This window comes from Typopeltis vanoorti, chromosome 15 (genome assembly GCF_054136105.1).
Source record: "Typopeltis vanoorti isolate ZY-2024b chromosome 15, IOZ_Tvanoo_1.0, whole genome shotgun sequence".
Lineage (NCBI taxonomy): Eukaryota > Metazoa > Arthropoda > Arachnida > Uropygi > Thelyphonidae > Typopeltis > Typopeltis vanoorti.
In genome coordinates this window covers 116,782,413-116,805,293 of record NC_143563.1, presented here as the reverse complement: position 1 = coordinate 116,805,293, position 22,881 = coordinate 116,782,413, and the positions used below count along the sequence as shown (strand labels likewise).

At 38.5% G+C, this 22,881-nt stretch overlaps 1 protein-coding gene across 6 annotated transcripts in view; it reads left to right on the top strand.

Moving 5' to 3' along the window:
• The window catches only part of Ae2 (anion exchange protein Ae2), an 834,322-nt gene that overhangs the window by 631,766 nt on the left and 179,675 nt on the right, over nucleotides 1–22,881 (top strand). For all 6 annotated transcript variants that reach the window (XM_090404845.1, XM_090404844.1, XM_090404848.1 and 3 more), the window contains one exon: nucleotides 3,223–3,441. In XM_090404845.1, coding sequence (XP_090260971.1) covers nucleotides 3,223–3,441 — 219 coding nt within the window. The remainder of the gene's footprint in view (nucleotides 1–3,222; nucleotides 3,442–22,881) is intronic.

Sequence of the window (22,881 nt, the reverse complement as noted above, 5' to 3'; positions counted from 1 at the left end):
CCCCCCTAAACATTCTAGTTTTCCTGACTTTGCACTTCCAAACTCTCACTGGACTACACTTTCTCAATACTTCTGATCCCAGATCCATTCAAATGCAAGCCTTATACCTTACAAAAATGCTTGCTTTTATCAAATTCATTCTGTACATTCAGAAACTTCATGCTATTCCTTTTGCATTATCTGTGCCCTGACTGCTTTACAATCAATGCTCTCTGTTTCATCTCAGCTCTATCATACTGAAACAACAGACTTACAACTTTTACTTTCTCAGTCTTCTTATTTGCATGCACTAGCAACTCTTTCATATCTTTTCACCATGCTTTTCACCTGCTAAATCATTTATACCAGCCAAATGAACATCTCTTTCACTCTCTGCATCCTTACAGCATCACTGACATCCTTAATCTTTGCATGAGGAAAACATAATTTCCTCATGCTCTCCTCAAGCACTCTTATCAATGAGTCACCATACAAAATCTGACCCTTATTCTGATGCTTTCACTCTTTCATACAATGGTTTTCTCTTGCATTTCCCTCCTTTCTTCTGTCATATGAACCACTCAGTTTTACATTTTATTCTGTGGAAAACTCCACGCAAGAGTGCTACTTTTCCATTACATCTGATCGTTCTCTTAATTTTTTCCTGCTTCATTCGAATTCATCCTGCAGTAACACAAACTTTGCCTTATCACAAGAGTTATCACACATTTCGTCTTTCAACTCGCCACCGTCATTCTTCTTAGTCTCTTCACTCTTCTGGCATTCACTCACAAAACACTTACAATAAACAGGTTCTCCGGTTTCATTTTCCTTCCATGAATCTCTCTTTCTATGTAGTGCATACATCATTTAGCATACATACAATGCAACAAACAAAACCCACACAAATTAAAATCACTTGCCATTGTTTTACACATAGATGTCATGATGTGCAATATGGCATACAATAAAACCAAAATTAAACCTTTGAAAATTACAAAATTAAGCACACTTCTCTTATAGTTAATTGATCAAACACTCATAAATAAAATAATGAAAAAGAATGAATTAATTATCACTACATACAAGGGTGATCTGAAAAGCTCTCGGCCACGACCATAGATGGCAACACTATCGGCAAGATTTTTTTTTTCTAAGTTAGTATATCTATCATAGCATCCATGTGAAATTGCAAGTCATATTATCAAGTTTTATACAGCTGCTTCTCTGAAGCAAAAATGTTGTCTGTATCCCTTGAAATGGATAAAATTGAGTATCGTACAGTTATAAAATTCTTTGTAAAAGAAGGTTTACCACCAAAAGAAATTCATTCGAAGTTCATAAAGGTTTATGGGCACCCTTCTCCTTCGTTTTTGACAATTAAAAAATTGGATGCCGAGTTTAAACGTGGCCGTACCAGCCTTGAAGATGATCCACATGAAGGACGTCCAAAAAGTATAGCACCAGAAATCATTGATCAAGTGCACGATATGGTATTGGATGACCGGCGAGTCAAAGTGCATAAAATTGCTGAAGCTATAGGCATTTCAAAAGAATGTATAGGATATATTTTGCATGAAGAATTGCAAATGAAAACGTTTTGCACAAGGTGGGTGCCCAGCTTGCTCACAGCACATCAGAAATGCACTCGCATCTCTGAACAGTGCTTGGAGCATTGTAACAAGAATAAAACTTATTTTGTGTGTCGATTTATTACTATGGATGAGACTTGGATTCACCATTACACACCAGAATCCAAACAGCAGTCAAAACAGTGGACAGAAGCCGGTTGTTCAGCACCAAAGAAGACAAAGTGTATTCCATCAGGAGGAAAGGACATGGCATCGGTGTTTTGGGATGCTAAAGGCATTTTATTTATTAATTATCTTGAAAAGGGGAAAACAATAACTGGGGATAAATATTATTCCGATCTTTTAACCAGACTAGACAAAAAAAATTTGTGAGAAAAGACTCGCAAAGGAGTTTTGGCAATAGGAAAATTAAGAGATCCGCACTAGGAATTGTTGGAACATCCACTCTATTCCCCAGATTTGGCTCCCTCTGACTTCTTTCTCTTTCCTCGCTTTTTTTTTTCTTTCAATCAAGAGGTGATTGCAGCTGTAGAGGGCTATTTTGCAGATCTTACTGAGAACCACTACAGGGACGGGATAATTCCATTATTCCGTCTGGAATAAACGCTGGAATAAATGTATTAGTCTTAAGGAAGATTATGTTGAAAATAAAAATAATTTTAAAATTATAAATTCGTTTTTTCATTGTTAGGCTGAGAACTTTTCAGACCACCCTCATACTTCCAAATAGAACTTATCTTTCAGCACCAAAAATCACCATGTATAACCTTCTGCTTTCTTGCTGCAAAAAAAAAAAAAACAAGTTATTCAGTTAAGAAGAGTGTATATCTACACTGTGAGGAAGATTATAATGGCAAGCTTAAAGCAGTGCATCATAAAAATTCAATTCAAGGGATATTAGTAGTGCATGGAGATGGTCAAAGTGGATATCTGAAGTAAACAATATCACAGTGTACATCCAAGGTCAGAAGGATAAATCAGGAAGTACGGGTTTGATTATGAGTATTATTTAAATATGCCTACTCACAGTAATTCCTTATTGATACACTTATGTTGTATCTGTGTGGTACAGTTATCTGTTTGATAGTTTCTGATTCCTGTTTAAGCAACCCATCACTGGTAGAAAACAACTAAATATACCCATAAATATTTCCCTATATCACAAATTAATGAGTAGTGGCCTTAGTACAGAATCATGAGACACTCAACTAGTCATACTATATGATGGTTGCAAAATAAGCAAGTTGGTGGTCTTAAACACCTGATGAAAAATCGTCTACCACAAAACGTTTAAGATTGTTGCACTGCAGAAGTATTTGTACCTAAATTCAGTTCATTGTAAAGCAGAGATGCTAATCTATTCAGCCACCCAGGAAAGGTTTCATATATAACAGTTATTTTTATGCAGTTTTTATTTCTTTTTAAGACCACTAATATTCCTGCAGTTTTCTCAAACCTTTAAAAATATTATTTTCTATATTGAAACACAGGTGTAAGTGAAACATTGAATAGTAATTGATTTATAGTTAACATTATAAATCAATTATATTTTTAAAAAGCTAATTATTTCTTTATCTCTCTAAGACATAATATTTAACAATTTCTGTATGTATAAAAGACAGTATTATATTTTAAATTGTTAATTGTTTAGGTATTCCATGAAAATCCACTTCTTCCAAACTACTGTAATATATCTTTGAATTCCTCTACTGCTATGGGATATTGGAATCCTAAAGATACATATACTTCTGATCACCTGCCTACTTATCAACCCAATACAGCTTTATTGTCATTCATTCTGACAGCTGGAACATTTGCTATAGCTATATTCTTCAGAAATTTTAGGCACAGTAAATTTTTAGGAAGAACAGTAAGTTTACTTAATTTCAATTTTTACTAACTTGATACTAACAATTAAACAACTATTGATATGTTCATATTCTGACAGTAATTACAGATTTCTGTAATTAAAACATATGATTTTGCCTTTATTCTAAAACACTGCCTTTTTTTATTATTACAAAAAAAAAAAAAAAAACTATGAGTAAAAACTTAGATAACAAGTAACTACTTCATACAAAATTTTTGTATGAAAATAAGTTACCTCATTAGTATTAGTTTTGTTGCTCCTTATGAATGAGTAGCTGTAATCACATTGAAGAACCTTGTAAACCAAGTGTTTTAAATAATGATTTTTTCCTTTGGCCTTTTCTTGAAATACTGTTTCAAGAAATATACTAATCATTGTGTCTTGGTGCATTGGATTGGAGACTGGCTATCTGATAGGTATCAACAAGTTGTGTTTGGGGGAGCGATATCCAGGAAAAGGAAAGTCACTAGCAGTGTGCCTCAGGGGTCTGTTTTAGGACCATTACTGTTTAACTTGTATATTAATGATATTGGTGAAGATTTGGATGGAGATATTCAGTTGTTTGCAGATGATGCAAAGTTGGGATGAACCACGAAGAGTAGAGAAGATGTTGTGGCCTTGGATAATTGGGCGATTGGGCACAGGCGTGGGGATATGAGTTCAATGTTGCAAAATGTAAGGTTTTAAATTTTGGCAAACAAAGATAGGATGAAGAATTTATGCTTGGTGAAGATATATTGTCGGAGGTGGAGGAAATAAGAGATCTGGGGATGATAGTGGATAAGGATCTGAAATTTAGGGGACACATAGCCAAAATTGTGAAGACAACACAAAGGCTTCTGAGAATGATGCAGAGGACACTGACTTGTAGAAGTAGGGAGATTCTTGTTCCATTGTATAAGACTTTGATTAGGCTACACATGCACTATTCTGCCCAGATTTGGTCACCTGGTTTTCAGAAGGACGAAAAGATGTTGGGAAGGGTCCAGAGGCGAATGACTAAGGTAGTTTCTGACCTCTGGAATGTCGAGTATGAGGAAAGATTGAGAAGATGCAACTTGCAGAGTCTGGTGGACAGGAGGAAGAGGGGGGGGGGGGGGGATATGATAGAGACCTACAAGTTAGTAAGGGGTTGTTATAAGATCAATGCTGGAGAGGCTCTTCAGAAAATAGTGGAGATCCCCTACTCACACCCTCTTTATAGTTTCCAGAGATCATCTCTGGAAACTATAAAGAGGGTGTGAGTAGGGGAGTGAGAAGCAGGTTTTTTCATGCAGAGCTGTGAATGATTGGAATGCCTTGCCTGGAGTTTTGTGTCTGCAGAAAATTTGAGGGTCTTTAAAGCATGGTATGATGAGCTGTGTGTATGATAAAAGGACCTCCCAGATGAGTCTTTGACTCCAAGGGGACTTGGGTAATAATAATAATAATTATTATTATTATTGCTGAATTTCAAGTCTAAATATGCAAATCATTTATTTTATTTATCAATTCATTTTATTTTCTTTATATGAACTTTGATCCTCCCCCCACCCAAAAAAAGAAAAAAAGTTGTAAACCTATTATAAATTAGTACACTAGATAGACTAAATAATTAGGTAATTTGGAAACCCTGCTGTAGTGAGAAAACATCTTTTTTTGAGACACCTGTGGCCTCTGATGAGCAGAGTGGTTACTAGGATATATATATCATAATCCTACTTATTAAGGTGTATGCATTTCATACCTTACGAGTTATTAGAAAACTCATATTGATATGTTCATATTCTGACAGTAATTATAAATGGCATAATGCAAAAGTTCATCTTTATTAGAGATCTAAACAGCAGAGTAGGAAATTAATACCAGACATGTAGAAAAGTTTTGGAGATAAACTATAAGGCTTTGGCAATTATGATAGATATAGGAGACATTTTGGAGCAGTGCAGTGGCTTTAGAAGCTACAAGGAAAGAATGCCAGTAGTATGTTTATTTTTTTTTAATATTGATCCTGTACATGAGAGGTTGAGGGACCTATACTCCCATCATGTCGTGTGGAGTGCAGACGAGGACTGAGATAGAAGTTTATTAATGTATTTTTTGATGAGTTGCAGGTTCTAGTTGTTTGGGAATACTTCTTGAGGAAGGCTGTTGTGGAGAACAGGTAGACAGAATAAGAGAGGATGAGTAGAAGCAAGTTTGGTATGTTTGTACAGTAAAGGGGTGCTGTGCAGCTCATGTATTAATTGATGCAACATTAAGTGGAGGAATGATGTTTGCCAATTCACTAGAACTGTAATCATGGAATTAACTGTAGAATAGATACAGTGCTGAAACACTGCATCTGTGAAATAGACTGGAGTTGAGACTGTAAGAGAGGGTTCATCTGTGAGCCTAATTTCTAGCCTCTGGGCAGCGTAAAGATTTTACAGGAAGTTTTAGGTGCACCATCCTATACATGTGAGCAGTATTCTAAACATGGATAACTGGCGAATAATCCCACTGTCACTTGCCCTGACAAGTTGTGCCTGGAAGAAGACCGGGTTGATAGTATGCAGAGGGAACTGTCCGATGGCGCACTTAGACTGGGTACTCCCTGTATGTTAGTTATGTAGACAAGTCCCTCACCCTAGCTGCATTCCCTTCTCTTTGTTTTCTGAATCAGCCACCTTACAAATGCAAGTCAATCATAAAAATACTAATTTTAACTGCAGATACAAGATAAAAAAACTCCCATATAAATTAGTAAAAAAAAAAAAAAAAAAACCTAAAATTATGAAAAAAATAGCAAAAAATGTAAATATATAATAAAAATAGGCCCTAACCCACCCTAAATAATACCAAAACTTTTTCTTATAAAAATTGGTTGCTGTCATTTTAGACAATACAAACATTACTGATGTACATCAGCACTTACAGGCATCAAAATGTGATCTCTTTTTCCTAACAGAACTTCAATTGGCATCTTCCATGACCACATCCCACTTCAACTACATCCTCTATGATGATTTTCATAAAAAGGGCAGAACACATGCTTTTGTGAAATCTAATATCCCCTACTTCAGCTATGAAATTCCGAGGTAGCAGTGTGTTGGTATGGTCATCTTTTTCATGGTTTGGCCTCAGACCTCTGTTTGTGGCACCATGAACACTGAACTTTGAGAGGTACCTGAACAAACTGGACAATGCAGTGCTTCCTACTTTGTGGCATTTCTACAGAACTGACCATTGTCTCTTTCAGCAAGACACTGTATCATAAGGGCTGCCTCTGTAACTGCATGGTTTGTGGACATGAACATCACCACACTTGACTGGCCTCCACAGAGCCTGATCTCAACCCCATTGAACATCTGCCCCACAACAGTTCAGGACTTTATTATATGCCTATAAGAAGAATGGTCCAAAATTCCCATTGGTTGTTATCATATGCTTGTGGAAAGTATTCTCTGTAGAATTGCAGCAAAAGAAGGTCTTACATCTTATTAAGGGGGACACCATGACTGTTTGTTCCTCACACTACGGTGTCTATTGACTTCTTTCTAAGCAGTGTATTTTTCTCTCTTTCTCTCTTCTTGTTACTAACCCAGAGCCAAGACGTAGATTAAACAATGTGGTCAAAGGCACTGCCTATTCTTAGCACCTCCATCTAAAACTTGAGCTGGTATACCATCTAATTCCATAGCTGTATTCACATCAAGGTTCTGTAACATGCTTTGCACCACTACTTGATTTACCTCAGTTTTGATATAACCTTTTCCTCACTTATTACTGCAATGTCTCTAACTGGATAATACACTCTTGCAAAGTGTTCACTTAGTAATTTTACTATTTTGCCTGATTCAGTTACCTCCCTACCATTGACGTTCATTAAAATCTTTCTGGAATAAACATTTTTCCTTTTACTTGCAACATTCTCAAAGAACTCTTTGGGGTTATCTTTGTCCTGTACTGCTAATTTCCTTTCATACTCTGCTTTTGCTTTTCTTACCACACTGTGGTTACCCTTCTGGCATGTACTGCTCATGTCACTTTTCTCCTTGAATTCCTTTTACAAATTTTTATTTTTCTGTAGATCCAACTTAATAATAGTATTCATCCATTTAACATCCATCTGATTTATTCTCCTCACTCGAGGTATGCAGTCTGCTATTATTTCCCTCACACACTCCTAGACCACTTCCCATGCACTATCGATACTCAGCCCTTGCAGTTTCACATGCCATGGCATTGATCCAAGTAATCTCCTAAACTTGTCATACTTACCAGCCTTATATCAAAAAGTGGTATATAGAGGATGTGAGCCTGCAATATTTAAGGTAACCAGTGGTGTACCACAAGGATCATTTCTTGGTCCACTGTTATTCAGTCATTAAGGACATTGGGAAGGATTTGACAGACGACATACAGTTATTTGCTAATGATGCAAAGATAGGTAGGGTAATCAGAAATGTGGCTGATATGCAATACTAGCAGAATGATTTGAATAAGCTGGAACTGTGGGCATGGGAAGATGGATGTCAGGAAATGTAATCTCATGCACTTTAGCATGATTAGATATCCATTGTCATATTTTATATTGGTGGGATTATGCTAGAAGAAACCTCGGGATCTTGGAGTTGTTAGTAGATAGGAAGGTGAAGTTCAGGGGACCATGTAGCAAAGATTTTAAATACAACTGAGAGAGGACTTGAAAGTATTGTTAAAGGTAGCGAAAGAAAAGAGTGACAGAGTTAAAATGGTGAGTCTGTTGCCGCGGTATGACAGAGAGGAGTTTAGGAGGGCCATAATCGCAAATGACATTATGCGCAGGTTATGCAGACGGCGTGGTGTGGAATGAGTTTGATGGGCGAAAGGACTTATATACGATGGATGGATGGCCTGCATTTGAATGGACTTGGTGTGCGGAGACTGGAAAAAGTGTTGCTGAATGAAGTGAAAATGGATGTGCAGAACCAGGGAAACTAGAACTACCAGGGGGGGGGGAGTGTATATGCAAACATCAGTGACACAGTTGAGTGTATAAATGTATATAATGTACCCAAGCCAGCACTAAGGACAAAAAATGGGAATGGGACATTTAGAATAACGCATCAAGATAGGGGTGGGACAAAGGGATCACTGCATTTCATGTATACTAATGCCAGGAGTATTAGGAACAAGAAGGAAGAATTTTTGGCCTTGATTGGCTCTTCCTGGCCACAGGTTATTGGCATTAGTGAAACATGGAGGGGACAGAGAGAATAAAATGGGGGGAGGGGTGTTATTTTTTGATAGCTGATGAACTGTAGCCAAGGAGAATTGAAGTTGTATTGCAGGATAGTGAAAGGAGCTCATTTGAGGCTATTTGGTGTGAGATTGAGACTGGCAGAATAAAATATATAATTGGGTGCTGCTATAGACCAGGTGATGGAATAGATGGTGGAGATAGTATGCATAAACAAATTGATGAAATGAGTGGAAGGAGGGTAATTATTATGGGTGATTTCAACTATGGTAACATTGATTGGAAGGAGGAGAGGACACATGTGAGGAAGGAAATGGATTTTATTCAATTATTAAGGGATAACTATCTGAGACAGCATGTAATTGAAAATACTAGGGGTGTGAGAGTGCTTGACCTGGTAATAGCATCTCACAATTTGACTGTAATGAATATGACCATGTCACCTATTGGTGAGAGTGGTCATAAGGTCTTGACCTGGGAGGTGGCTAAAGGTGTGAAATTTTTGATTAAGACAGGGTATATGTGGAATTTCCATGCTGGCAAGTTTGACAAGCTTAGGAGATTGCTTGGATCAGTGCCATTGCATGTACAACTGCAAGGGCTGGACGTCGATAGAGCATGGGAAGTGGTCAAGGAGCATTTACAGGAGGTTATGGCTGATTGTATACCTAGGGTCTGAATAGTAAAACATGTAGGGGTTAAATGGATGAATAACACCATTAAGCTTGAGCTGCAAAAAAAGAAACAACTGTGGAGGGAATTTAAAGAAAGGGGTGACCTGCAGACACACGAACGGTATAAAGTGCAGGCCAGAAGGGTAACGAGTGTGGTAAAAACAGCAAAAGCCGATTATGAAAGGAAACTAGCTATGCAAGCAAAAGAGAATCCGAAACAATTTTTTCAATATGCTGCAAGCAAGAAAAAAACTGTACATGGCAAAATGATTTTAAGGAATGACGATGGTAAGGAGGTCACTGAACCAGTCGATATAGTGGAGTTACTGAGCGCGCACTTTGCAAAAGTATATCATCCAGGTGGTGACATTGAAAAAATGAAGGAACCATTAGTTTATACGGGAATAGTGATGAATGAAGTGGAGGTGACTAGTCTATTACAGAACCTTAATGTGAACACATCTGTGGGATTGGATGGTATACCAGCACAGGTCTTGCGTGAAGCGGCTAAGGAATTATCAGTGCCCTTGACCATGTTGTTTAATCTGAGTCTCAGGTCTGGTTTAGTCCCGAAGGTGTGGAAAGAGGGGAAAATAGTTTCACTGCATAAAGGAGGATCCAAGACTATTGTGGCAAATTACCAACCGATCAGCATATCAGGAGTCGTTGTCAAGGTCTTGGAGAAAGTAGTAAAGGGAAAAATACAGGAATGGATTGATGAAAATGAGATGAATGGATTGATGAAAATGAGATACTGTATGTGGGACAGCATGGCTTTGTGAAGGGTAGATCATGCTTCAGTAACTTGCTCAAGTTTTATAACAAAGTGACGGCTGAACTGGATAAGGGAAATGGGTTTACAGTGATACTGCTGGACCTGGCAAAGACATTTGAGAGGATACCACATGGAATTCTAATCTGTAAACTACCACATATGGGAATGGATATAGGGTTGGTGAGATGGATAGGTGGGTGGTTGATGGAGAGATATCAAAGAGTAGTTTATTCAGGAGTAGAGTCCAAAAGACGGTCTGTGACAAGTGGTGTGCCGCAGGGTTCTGTTCTTGGACCACTGCTGTTTAATCTGTTCATTAACAATGTAGGGAAGGATCTAAGTGGAACAGTTCATTTGTTCGCTGATGATGCAAAGTTGGGTAGGGCGATAGTGAATGCAGAAGATATCAAAGTCTTGCAGGATGACTTAGATAGATTGGAGTTCTGGGCTAAGGAGAAATGTAAGGTTATGCATTTTGGGGTGAAAAGATTAGCAGCAGTATACCACATTGGTGGAACTGTACTCCAAGAGATTGATGAGGCCAGTGACTTGGGAGTGTTGGTGAATAGGGAGATGATGTTTAGAGGGCACATTGCAAAAGTAGCTAAATCAGCTCATCAACTCACTTGGTTGTTAAAAAATACCTTGACGAGCAGAGACAAGCAAGTTATTGTACCTCTGTACCGAGCCCTGATAAGACCTCATCTCGACTACTGCGCCCATATTTGGTCACCTCGGTTCCTTCTTGATGGGGAGGAGATGGAGAGGATCCAGAGGCGAGTGACTAAGATGATAGCAGGTCTATGGAATGAACCATATGAGAACAGGTTGAAGATTTGTGGGTTGCAGAAACTAGTTGATAGGCGGAAAAGGGGAGATATGATTGAGACATTCAAATTGCTAAAAGGATTCTATAGGATTAATTCAGAGGATATTTTTGAGATCAGTACTGGTGGTGGGAGAACTAGGGGACACCTATGGAAGCTGGGCAAGAGTGTCGTTAGCAGGGGTGTTAGAGCTGGGTTCTTTACTTTTAGAGTGGTAAATGAGTGGAATAAGCTGCCAGAGTCTGTTGTACGTGCTATGACAGTGAGCGAGTTCAAGGCAAGGTATGATTGATACTGTGAGAATGTCGAATAGTTGTGTGGACATGATGTTTAGGGCCTCCCTCGATGAGTCTAAGGACTCCCTGGAGTAGCCCGAAATAATAATAATAATAATAATAATAATAATAATAATAATAATAAACTGAAGAGATAATTGCAATGCTGAAACAAACTTTATGTGTAAAGATAAGGATGTCATTTTGCCTCTTTACAAAGTCTTGATAAGATCTTATTTGAAATGTTGTGCACAGGTCTGGTCCTCATTTCTGTTGTAATTCTGATACAGTAGAGAGAGTACAAAGGAGATTGTCAAAAATGATATCAGGACTGTGGAATACTGATTATGAAGACAGATTGAGAATTTGTAGACTGCAGACACTAGCAAACAGGAGAAAGATGGGTGATATGACTGAGGCTAAGAAACTTCTGAAAGGATCATACATGATTATAATTGATGGAATTTTTTATTTTATGGATGGTAGAGAAAGGACAAGAGGGCATCCTTGGAAGCTGAGAATGAATGCTGACAAGAAAAGGATGAGATCTAGATTTTTCACTCAAAGAGTGGTGCATGATTGGAATGGACTGCCATTAAATGTTGTATTCAAGCAGTGTGAATGAATTCAAGAAGAAGTATGATAGCTGGTGTGTGTAGTATGTGGCCTTCCTCGATGACTCCCAGACTCCCTGCAGGTCTGTCTTAATAATCAGCAATAATAATATCTCTTGTACTTAATTTGGGTTTTATATTTAATTTGATAATGATAGAATGGAAATGCCAGACGATGAACAGGGAAATATGGAGAGTCAGGTTGGGATGGTCAGTATGGGAAGGAGATATACATGGTGTTCTTGACTCTGAAGAGATATCATAGATAGGGTATGTGGTGATAAAAGCAATTGAAAATGGTTGAGTGTGGGATGATCATAACCTACAAGTGGCATGGACAGGACTGGTTATAGATCTAAAAGTGAATTGCTGTGTTTATTTACCCGGAACTTCAGAAATAAGAAGGATGAAATGGTTTCATTGATTCATGTTATTCACCCCAGAATTGTTAGATTAGGGTGATATCCTGACAGGAACAGAAATGGAAGGCATGTTTTTCATGAGGGAAAAAAAGGACAACAAAGGAAAGGGGGGGGGTGCCATTAATGATAGCAGGAGAATGATATCTGCACAAAGTGTAGAAGCAAAATGTAAATAGTGGCAATAGTCAGTATGGTGTGAGGTGGAGATTGACGATTGATATATTTAGTCAAATACTGCTATTGGTCAGGGAATGTGGAGGGTGGTGATTATTATTATTACCCCAAGACCTCATGGAATCAAAGACTCATCTAGGAGATGATGAAGAAATGTACAAGCAACTTCAGTTAGTGAACAATTGAAATTTGATTATTATGGGTGATTTTAATTATGGCGGTAGAGATTGGATTGAAGAGATAGCATTTGTGAATAAGGAAAATAGATTTCTTTAGTTCATAAGATACGACTATATTAGACAGTATATGTAAAAGAGAGCACACAAGGATCGAGAGTTTTAGATCTAATCATGTCATCAGAGGAGTGGGGTTTCGTACTTCCCTCCAGTTGGGGAGAGTGATCATGAAGTGATAACCTGGTTTGTGGCTAGCCACATGAGGACGTCTGTGAGAAAGGATATATGTAGAATTACAAGGTTGGTGATTATGAAAAGCTTATAAGACAACTTGGAGCTATAGCATGGAATGGGGTGTTAAGCAGTAGAGAAATAAATGCTGCATGGGAACTAAACAAAGATCAGCGGGAAGGAGTGATGACAAGAGGCCATCCCTGGAAGTTACGAAAGGAAACTGTGAGCAAGAGGGTAAGGAGTGGTTTCTTTGTGTGGAGGGTGGTTGAGCCGTGGAATGCATTGCCTGATGGAGTGGTGGGAGCAAGAACAGTCAGTGGGTTTAAGGAGTGGTATGATAAACTTTGTGTTTCTCAGGGGGGGACCTCCCCTCGATGAGTCTTGACAGACTTTATGTCTTAGAAAGGGCCTCCCTCGATGAGTCTTTTGACTCCTTGGAGGCCTGAATAATAATAATAATAATAATAATAATTTAACATCATTGATGTGTAAATGTATTCCAAAGGTCAAAAGACTAAATAAAGTAGAAGCGTCAGATGGATGAATAGAGGTATTAAATATGAAATATGGAAGAAGAGGATACTGTCAAGGCAGCATAAGATGAATGAAGGTAGCAGTGAATTCCATGAATGAGGTATAAAGAGCAGCCAGGAAGGTGATTCACTTGGTAAGAATACAGTATGAGCAGAAATTATGAAATCAGACTAATAAAAACCTTAGAGAGTTTTCGGATATGTGGCAAGTAGAAAGAAGAATTATTGTAAGATGATGTTAATGGATGAAAATAGCAGAATGGTAACTGCTGCAGAAGACATCTTTGAAATATTCATTGAAATTATGAGAGTTTCATCCTCATCAGGGGGAAATCATGAAAACTCAATTGTAGAGGACATAGGAAAGGATGGCTTAATTGTAAGTGAGCGGTGGCATAGGAGGAAATAAATAAGCTTTGTGTCAATAAAAGCAATAGGATTTGATGACATTCATAATGTTTTGTAAAGGAATGTTCCAGGGAATGGGAAGTAGTATTGCCATGCCTGTTTAATAAGAGTTTTAAGCAGCACGGGTTCCAAGAGGATAAAATTGTTCCACTGCATAAAGATAGTGATAAGGCTGTAAGTACAAATTATAGGCCAATCTGTATATCCAGAGTTATGATTAAGGTACTGGAGAGATTGGTGAGAAGTAGGATACATGAATGGGTTGCTAACCTCAGTATTCTCTGAGCTTGTCAGCTTGGGTTTGATAAAGAGAGATCATGTTTTACTAACTTGCTTATGCAGTGTAACAAGATAACAAATGTCTCGGGATGCATATGCAATGTATACTTTGATTTTGCAAAAGCTTTTGATAGACTGCTCCACAACAAGCTGTTAAGTAAACTGAAACAAATTGGATTGAATAACACACTGGTGTGTTGGGTCAGTAACAGCTGTCAGATAGGTATCAGAAACTTGTATATGGAGGTGCAGTATCTCAAAATAGGAAATTCACTAGTGGTATGCCACAGGGATCTGTATTGCTGCCATTGTTGTTCAATTTGTATAGTAATGATATTGAGATGAGTTTAACTAGTGATATGCAACTGTTTGCAGATAATGCTGAATTATGGAGAACTATGTAGAATCAAGCATATGTTATGGCCTTGCAGGAGGACCTGATAGATTGTATGATGGACAGGTAAGTGGCACAGTAAGTTCAATGTTGCGAAGTATAAAGGTTTTGAAATTCAGTAAGCAACAATAGGATTCAAAGTATAGACTTGGTGAGAGGAAACTTTAAAGGAGGTAGAATAAATGAAAAACCTGGGAGTGGTAGTGGACAAGAACCTGAACTTCAGAGGTCACTTTGCACAAGTTGTGAAGTCGTCATATGAGATAATGGCAATTATTATTATTATTATTATTATTATTACGGGTATCTCCATGGAGTCAGTAGACTCATCGCGGGAGACCCAAACTAGCAAAACAATATCTGTCATATCTCTTCTTGAATTCATTTACAGATGAAGAGCTCACAACAAAGTCAGGCAATGAATTCCACTCATTCACCACCCTCCAGGCAAAAAACCTTGTTCTGACACCTTTGTTAACCACGCTCTTCTTTAATTTCCAGAGATGACCTCTTGTTCTTCCATCACTATCACACAGCTGAAACATTTCCCCTGCATCAATCCTATAAAAACCTTTTAGTAATTTGAATGTTTCTATCATATCCCCTCTTCTTCGCCTATCAACCAACCTCTGCAATCCACAAGCTCTCAATCTATCAATGTAGGGAGCATTTTTTATATCACTCACCAACTTGGTCACTCTTCTCTGAACCCTCTCCACAGTCTCCTCATCTCCAAGGAATCCAGGTGACCAGACCTGAGCACAGTAATCCAAATGTGGAAGTATCAATGCTTTATAAAGGGGAATAATAACCTCCTTATCTCTGGATGTCAGTGTGTTCCTCAACAACCAAGTAATCCTATGTGCAATCTTGGACACCTTAGCAATGTGTCCTCTGAACTTCATCTCCCTATCTACCAATACCCCTAAGTCCCTAGCCTCATCAATCTCTTGGAGTACCTTTCCATCGATGTAGTACACAGCTGGTAATCTTTTAATCCCAAAATGCATGACTTTACACTTTTCCACATTGAACTGACATCCATTTTCTTTTGCCCATTTTACCAGCTTATTTAAATCCTCCTGCAAACTTTCAACATCAGCTTGATTTTTTATTGCACTACACAACTTTGCATCATCAGCAAACAACTGAATATCTCCCTTTAAGCCGTTTCCTATATCATTTATATACAAATTAAACAACATTGGCCCAAGCACAGAGCCCTGAGGCACACCACTGGTCACCTGCCTCATTCTGGACTCGGCTCCTCCATACACCACCTTACGGTATCTCTCCCTGAGCCATTCTCCTATCCATATCACCAATTTAATATCCATTCCCATCTGCTCCAATTTGCGTAACAGTGTTCTATGGGGTATCCTGTCAAAAGCCTTAGCAAAATCCAGAAGTACCACTGTGTAGCCAGTTCCTTTGTCCAACTCTGATGGTATTCTATTATGAATAGTTAATAGATTGCTAAGGCAGGATCTACCTTTAACAAAACCATGTTGGCCTCTATAGAGTATCATATCCTGATCCACCCATTCTTGAATTTTGTCTTTAACCAACTTTTCCAATACTTTTACCACTACTCCTGAGATGGTGATTGGTCTGTAATTCAATACCGCAGTTTTAGAGCCACCCTTATGCAAAGGAACCACTTTGCCTAACTTCCACTCCCTAGGGACCATACCAGAGTTCAAACTTAAATTAAATATCCAGGTAAGAGGGGTTGACAATTCATTTGCACATTCACGCAACACCCGAGCTGATATTCCATCTAAGCCTACCGCAGTGCTTGCATTTAAGTTTTGCAATATATTTAATACTTCTGATTCTTTAGCTTCAATTCTCACATTAGGTATTGCTATAGGTATAGAGATATCATCACTTGGGTGATAGACTTTTGAGAAGTGATCACTCAGTAACTCGACTATTACATCTGATTTTGTCACCTCAATACCATCAGCACCCACTAAGGTTATCCTTCCGAAGTCATTCTTCCTCTTACTTGCCACATAGCGGAAGAACTCTTTGGGATTACCTTTGATCTCTTTGGCTAAGGTCTTCTCATAATCTGATTTAGCTTTTCTTACTATGCTGGTAACCTTCCTAGCTTGAGCCTTGTACTGCTCATGGGTGTTCTGATCGCCCTTCTCCTTGTAAATTCTCCATAACATTTTCTTTTTTTGCAGTTCAAGCTTGATACTACTGCTCATCCATCTAATGCCTGCCTTGTTTGACCTCCTGACCATGGGGACACAATCTGATATTGCTTTCCTCAGATACCCGCTGATTTTATCCCAAGCACTGCTAACATCTTTCCCTTGCAATATGTTCTGCCATGGGATGGCTGCAAGCTCACTCCGAAGCTTATTATAATTGCCTAACCTGTAGTTCCTTACATACCCCTTCTTAATAGAAAAATCCACAGATTTTGCAACCTCCCAAGTCAATACCACATGATCGCTTTCACCAACTGGAGGTAACGAGGACACCTTACTTATGCATATAACCTCTGAACCAATAACCAGGTCCAACACTCTCACACCACGTGTCCCTTCAGTTACGTGCTGTTTCAAGTAATTATCTCGTAGAAGATGTATGAACTCCATTTCCTTTTTGCACGTGATATTTCCTCCTTCCAATTGATATCACCATAATTAAAATCCCCCATAATAATCACTAAGCCTTCACTCATTGCACTAAGTTGCTGATGCATGAATTCAATATCTCCCCCCGTACTCCCTGGCCTATAGCAGCATCCAACTGTATATTTGGTTGCGTTGGTCACTATTTCGCACCAGACTGCCTCAAATGAACTCTCATTTACATGTCTTTCATCATGATATACTACTTTCTTTGGCTGCAACACATCAGCTATCATCAACAGTACTCCTCCTCCTGTTCTATCTTCTCTATCCTCCCTGAAAATACTGTACCCATCACATTCACTTCCAGTGACCACATCTTCTGCTGACAGCCAAGTTTCACTAATGCCTACAACTTTTGGTGAAATTTCACTGACTAATGCCAAAAATTCTTCTCTTTTATTTCGAATGCTTCTAGCATTGGTATACAAAAATTGCAGATTCCCTCTAGATCTTGTACCGGCTTTAGAACTGATATATAAGTCACTAACTACCGTAGTCCTATGCCGATTTTTATCCCCTCTCTTCTGCAATTTATTCTGCCTATAAGGATCAAGAAATACACAATCAGTGCTAAAGTTTCTCTCTCTTACACTCAGCCTTTTCAATATTAGTTTCCCTGCCCAATAACTTCAACCTGTTCAGAAAACAATAACTTCTTCAATCGCTTATGTCCTTCCATGTTAAGATGCAGACCATCTCTAGCATACAACTGCCTTTTCCCTTCAAACACACTCCAAACATCAACAAACTCCAGACCTCTTTTTCTGCACATTCTTGCAATTATATCATTCATTATCATTGCTCGTCTACTTAACTCGTAATTGTCAAAACGAGGCAGCACACACACTATTCTCCCATTGACACTTTTCCTCTTCACAATATCTAATAATGTTCTTAAATCTTTTCCTACCCGATTTATACTACCTCTCAAGTCATTCGTACCCACCATAACTATCATCTTGTCTGTTTCATGCCCTCTCTTTATTGCTAAAGCCACTCTTTCTATTGTCCCATCAGCCAAGCACTCCTCATGCATACCACTCTCCATACCCTTAATTATAGAATCACCATATATTTTACCACTCTTAACTTCATTCAAGTCCACACTCATGGCCTCATTCTCTACACTATTCAGCATGACTCCCCCAGCTTCATTACTCAACTCTCTATTACTTACTCCCCCACTCTCACTACATCTCATTTCTTCTAGGCCACTTGTGGTTTTATTATGTTGACTCCCAATCACTCCCATACTATTTATTACTGAATCATTCACCAAAGACTCACCCATATGTAATCCTGTTCTAGTTACTTCAGCTAAAGTAATCTCTATAGTCCTAATTTCTCTGTTTAACACATTAAACTCAGCTTTAACTTCCAGTATCTCCTTACCGATCACTTCCACTTCCTCATGAAGAAGATGAAGGTCATTTTTCATTTTCATAAACTCCCGCCGAAGTTCTTCCGCTACGGTCCCGATGTCAGCTTCCATTCCTAAACGCTCCAGCCTATCCCGACACTTCTCACATACGTCGACATTTTCTTTCTTCTCATTTTGCCAGACCGACCACAGATCCTTCACATTTTTCGGTGCATACATATAGCAGTTTCCGCAACGCATCCATTGCGAAAAATCTAACGCTGAGCCAGCCTTTCGTGTAGTAGTAGAAGTTCTGCGCGCCGCTGACGTACGTTTCTTGTTGGACGCCATCTTTACACGTTGATATAGTGAAACAAACGGCAGTGAAAACACAATATATACAACACAGTTCTAAACAATAATACCACTGAAGGTCACTTGTTTCTAACCGATGCACAAGTTGTGAAGTCGTCATATGAGATAATGGCAATGATGCAAAAGCACCTTGACATCCAGAAATAGTGAGGTTATGATTCTGTTGTATAAGGCCTTGATCAGGCCTCATATGGATTATTGTGCACAGATTTGGTTGCCAGGTTTTCATGGTGACAAAGATATTAGAAAGGGTCCAGAAAAGATTCATAAAGATGGTCAGTGGTCTTTGGAATGTGGCTATGAAGAGAGATTGAAAGAATGTAAATTGCAAAGCCTAGTGAATAGGAGGAGGAGTCAGAGGGATATGACAGACATGTAAGTTAGTCAGGAGTTGTTATCAGGTTGACATGGAAGAAATTTTTCATAGAATACAGTAGGTGAGTAGAACAAGAAGCCATCCTCATTGCATGCTGAGTGGTTGGTGAGTGGAATTCATTACTTGAGTGTGTTGTGAATGTGGGCCCATCAAATCAGTTTGACACAGTTGGATGAGCTTTGTGTGTGACAATGTATACCTTCCATGATGAGTCTCTGACTCCATGGAGGTTAGATGTTAATAATAAAAAAATAATAATAATAATTTGTATATTAATGATATCGGGATGCAGTTTAAGTGGTATTATACAAGTGTTTGTAGATGATGCAAAATTGGGGAGAGTGGAGGAAATCAAGCAAATGTTGTGGCCTTATAGGATTTCTTGAATAGATTGTATGAGTAGGCAACAGTATCAAACTGTCAGGTCAGTGTTGCTAAGTCAAAGGTTTTGAAATATGGTAGGCAACAAAGTGATGCAAAGTTATACACTTGGTGGAGAAATTTTGCAAGAAGTTGAAGAGACAAGCGACCTTGGAATGGTGGTGAAAGACAAAAATCTGAAGTTCAGAGGTCACATTGCACAAGTTGTTAAGTCAGTACTTCACATCAGATTATAGCAATAATGTGGAGGACCTTAGCATGCAGAAACAGAGAGGTTCTAGTTCCATTGTATAAGACCTTGATCAGACTTCATATGGATTATTGTACAAAGATTTGGTCCCCTGATTTCACTGTGATAAGGATATGTTGGAAAGGGTTTAGAGACGACTAAGGACGTAACTGGTCTTTGGGATGTTGGATGCAGTTGGTGCAAAGCCTTGTGAATAGGAGGAATAGTGGGGATAGAATTGTGAAATTTAATTTAGTAAAGGGTTGTTGCAGGGTTGATGAAGAAGAAATACTTCATATAATGGAGAAAGGGGTAGAACAAGGTGACATCATTGAAAGTTGTATAAGGAGGATGTGAGCAGGATAAGATGAATGGAATGCAGTTTGCAAACCTTGTGAATAGGAGGAAAAGCTGGGATATGATTGCGACATTCAAGTTAGTGAAGGGTTGTTACAGGGTTGATATGGAAGAAATTTTTCATAGAATGGAAGGGAGGATAGAACAAGGAGACATCTCTGGATAAAGAGGGCGTGATAAGCAGGGGCATAAAGAACAGGTTCTCTGCATGATGTGAGTGGTATGAATTGCAGTGAATGTGTATGCATTGAATGAGTTTAAAGCATAGCTTGATGGGCTTTGTGTGTAAAAGTGTACCTCCATGGGTACACTGTCATACACAAAGTATTATTAATAATACACTCATTAATGACACACACACATTATTAATGATAATAATGAAATTTTCATAAAACAGTTCAATTTGTCATGTGATTTCTAAAGTCACAAATTACGGGGGGGGGTGAAAAGTTCTGATGAACACCTAGAACAAAAATGATATTAAATCAACTGATATAACCACAGAACATATATTAAAACCATTTAAACCTCATGTTTCATCAAATTCTAATAATTTCTTCTTTTTCTTTTAGGATATATAAGAAGGCATGTCAGGGGGTTTTGAAGAAATTTGAAGAACATGGAGGTGCGGATCATCATCAATTTTTCCTGCTGCAAGAAAAGTCCACAGCTGAGATTTACCAAACTTTGTGTGAGACTTCAGGGGACTGTGCCTCAGAATATCCAACAGTTGACAGGGTGGCCAAGTTTAAAATTGGGCATCCTGAGACAAGATGCCTCCAGGTCAGGAAGACCTTTCACAGTGATCACAATATAGTGATCACTGTGACATCACTAAAAACATCAATATAATGCATGTCATGATCCTTAATGATAGACAAATACCAGCCAAAAACATTGCAAAGATTCTGGGGATATCCAGGGAACACATTGGAGTCATTATCCACCAACATGTGGGCATGCTGAAGCTCTCAGCAAAGTGGGTCCGTAAATGTTTGAATGCCGACCAAAAGTGCAAATATGTGCTGTCATCTCTAGGGATTTTGAATCAATTTGAGAAATCAGGTGGAAGTTTGTGCAACAACGGAAAGACTTTTTCGCAGAGGATTACAAATGCTGCAAAAGTGCTGTATCAAGTTTATAACACTTCATGGGGAATATGTGAAATAATGTGTGTTACATGGTTCTACCTCAATTCCTTCATGGTGATTATCACAACTTTTCAGCACCCCCATAGTTACTTGATTAATGGCTTGAACAGTAAGGGATTATCATTAGAAGATGATAATTACAAGATGAAAGACAGAATGGCCCTGATGTTTTTATCCATGAAAATTCATTAGGTATTTGATGCACTTTGGCTAGTAGGGAGATTGAACAAGAGTGGGTGATTTTTCTATTGACTCTGCTTTCTAGATTTTATGAAATATCATTTGAGGACAACCTAATCAAATATACATGTAATATAAATTATTTGTTAATCTCATGTTAGATAACAAGAAAACAAGATGAAAATCAAATTTTTAAGTCTCAGAAGGTTTTGCATTCATGTTGAAACCCACTGTCATATAATATATATGAAATGGAGATTTTAACTACAGCAGTATAAGATGGGAAGATGAAAATGCGTGTAGTAATAAGGGAATGGAATTTCTAGAATTCTTTAGGGACAAATGTCTTGGGCAACATGTAATAGAGGGAACAAGAGGTTCAAGAGTTTTGGATTTGGTCATAGCATCAGAAGAGTTGATGATAACTGAGATGACATCTCTCCCAGCAGTTGGAGAGAGTGACCATGTGGTTTTGACTGGAGGATGAATAGACATGCAGGAGTATCAAAGAAAAGGGAACATATGTAGCAGCACATGGGTTTAAATGGGTTAAAATGGTTGGGTTAGTCAACTGGATTCAGGATTGGCTGTCTGATAGGTATCAGAGAGTTGTGTATGGTGAGGCAATATCAAAGAAGCAGAAGGTTACAAGTGGGGTTCCACAGGGCTCATTACTGGGACCTGTATTGTTCCACCTTTATGTCAATGGACTGCAAGGGGATATTCAGTTGTTTGTGGATGATGTGAAGCTAGGAAGGGTTATCAGTAATAGTGCAAATGTGGCAGCCCTGCAAGAGGATTTGAATAAACTACAGATGGGCAAATGAATTGGAGTATCAGTTTAATGTAGCAAAATGTAAAAGTCTTGGAGTTTGGTAACCATCGATGGGAGGCTGCATACTCAATTGGAGGAGTTGCACTGGAGGAAGTAGGGGAGACAGAATATCTGGGGGGGGGTAATGATTGATAGAAAACTGAAATTCAGGGAGCACATTGCAAAGGTGGTGAAGGTAACCCAGAGGATTGCTTCAATACTGAGAAGGACGCTGACCTGCAGAGATAAAAAAGTTATCATTCCTTTGTATAAGACTCTCATCAGACCACACTTGGACTGTTGTTCTCAAATTTGGTTAGGTTAGGTTAGGTAAAGATGAGGATTGGCTGAGGGGATGTGGACTGCAGAATTTGTTGGAATGAAGAAGGATGTGATCCAGACAAACTGTTGAGAAGCAGTTACAGGGTGGAAATTGGGGAGTTCTTTCGCTTGGTGGAACAGCGAGAAGGAGCGATGACAAGAGGCCATCCCTGGAAGTTACGAAAGGAAGCTGTGAGCAAGAGGTTGAGGATTGGTTTCTTTGCAAGGAGGGTGGTTGAAACTTGGAATGCATT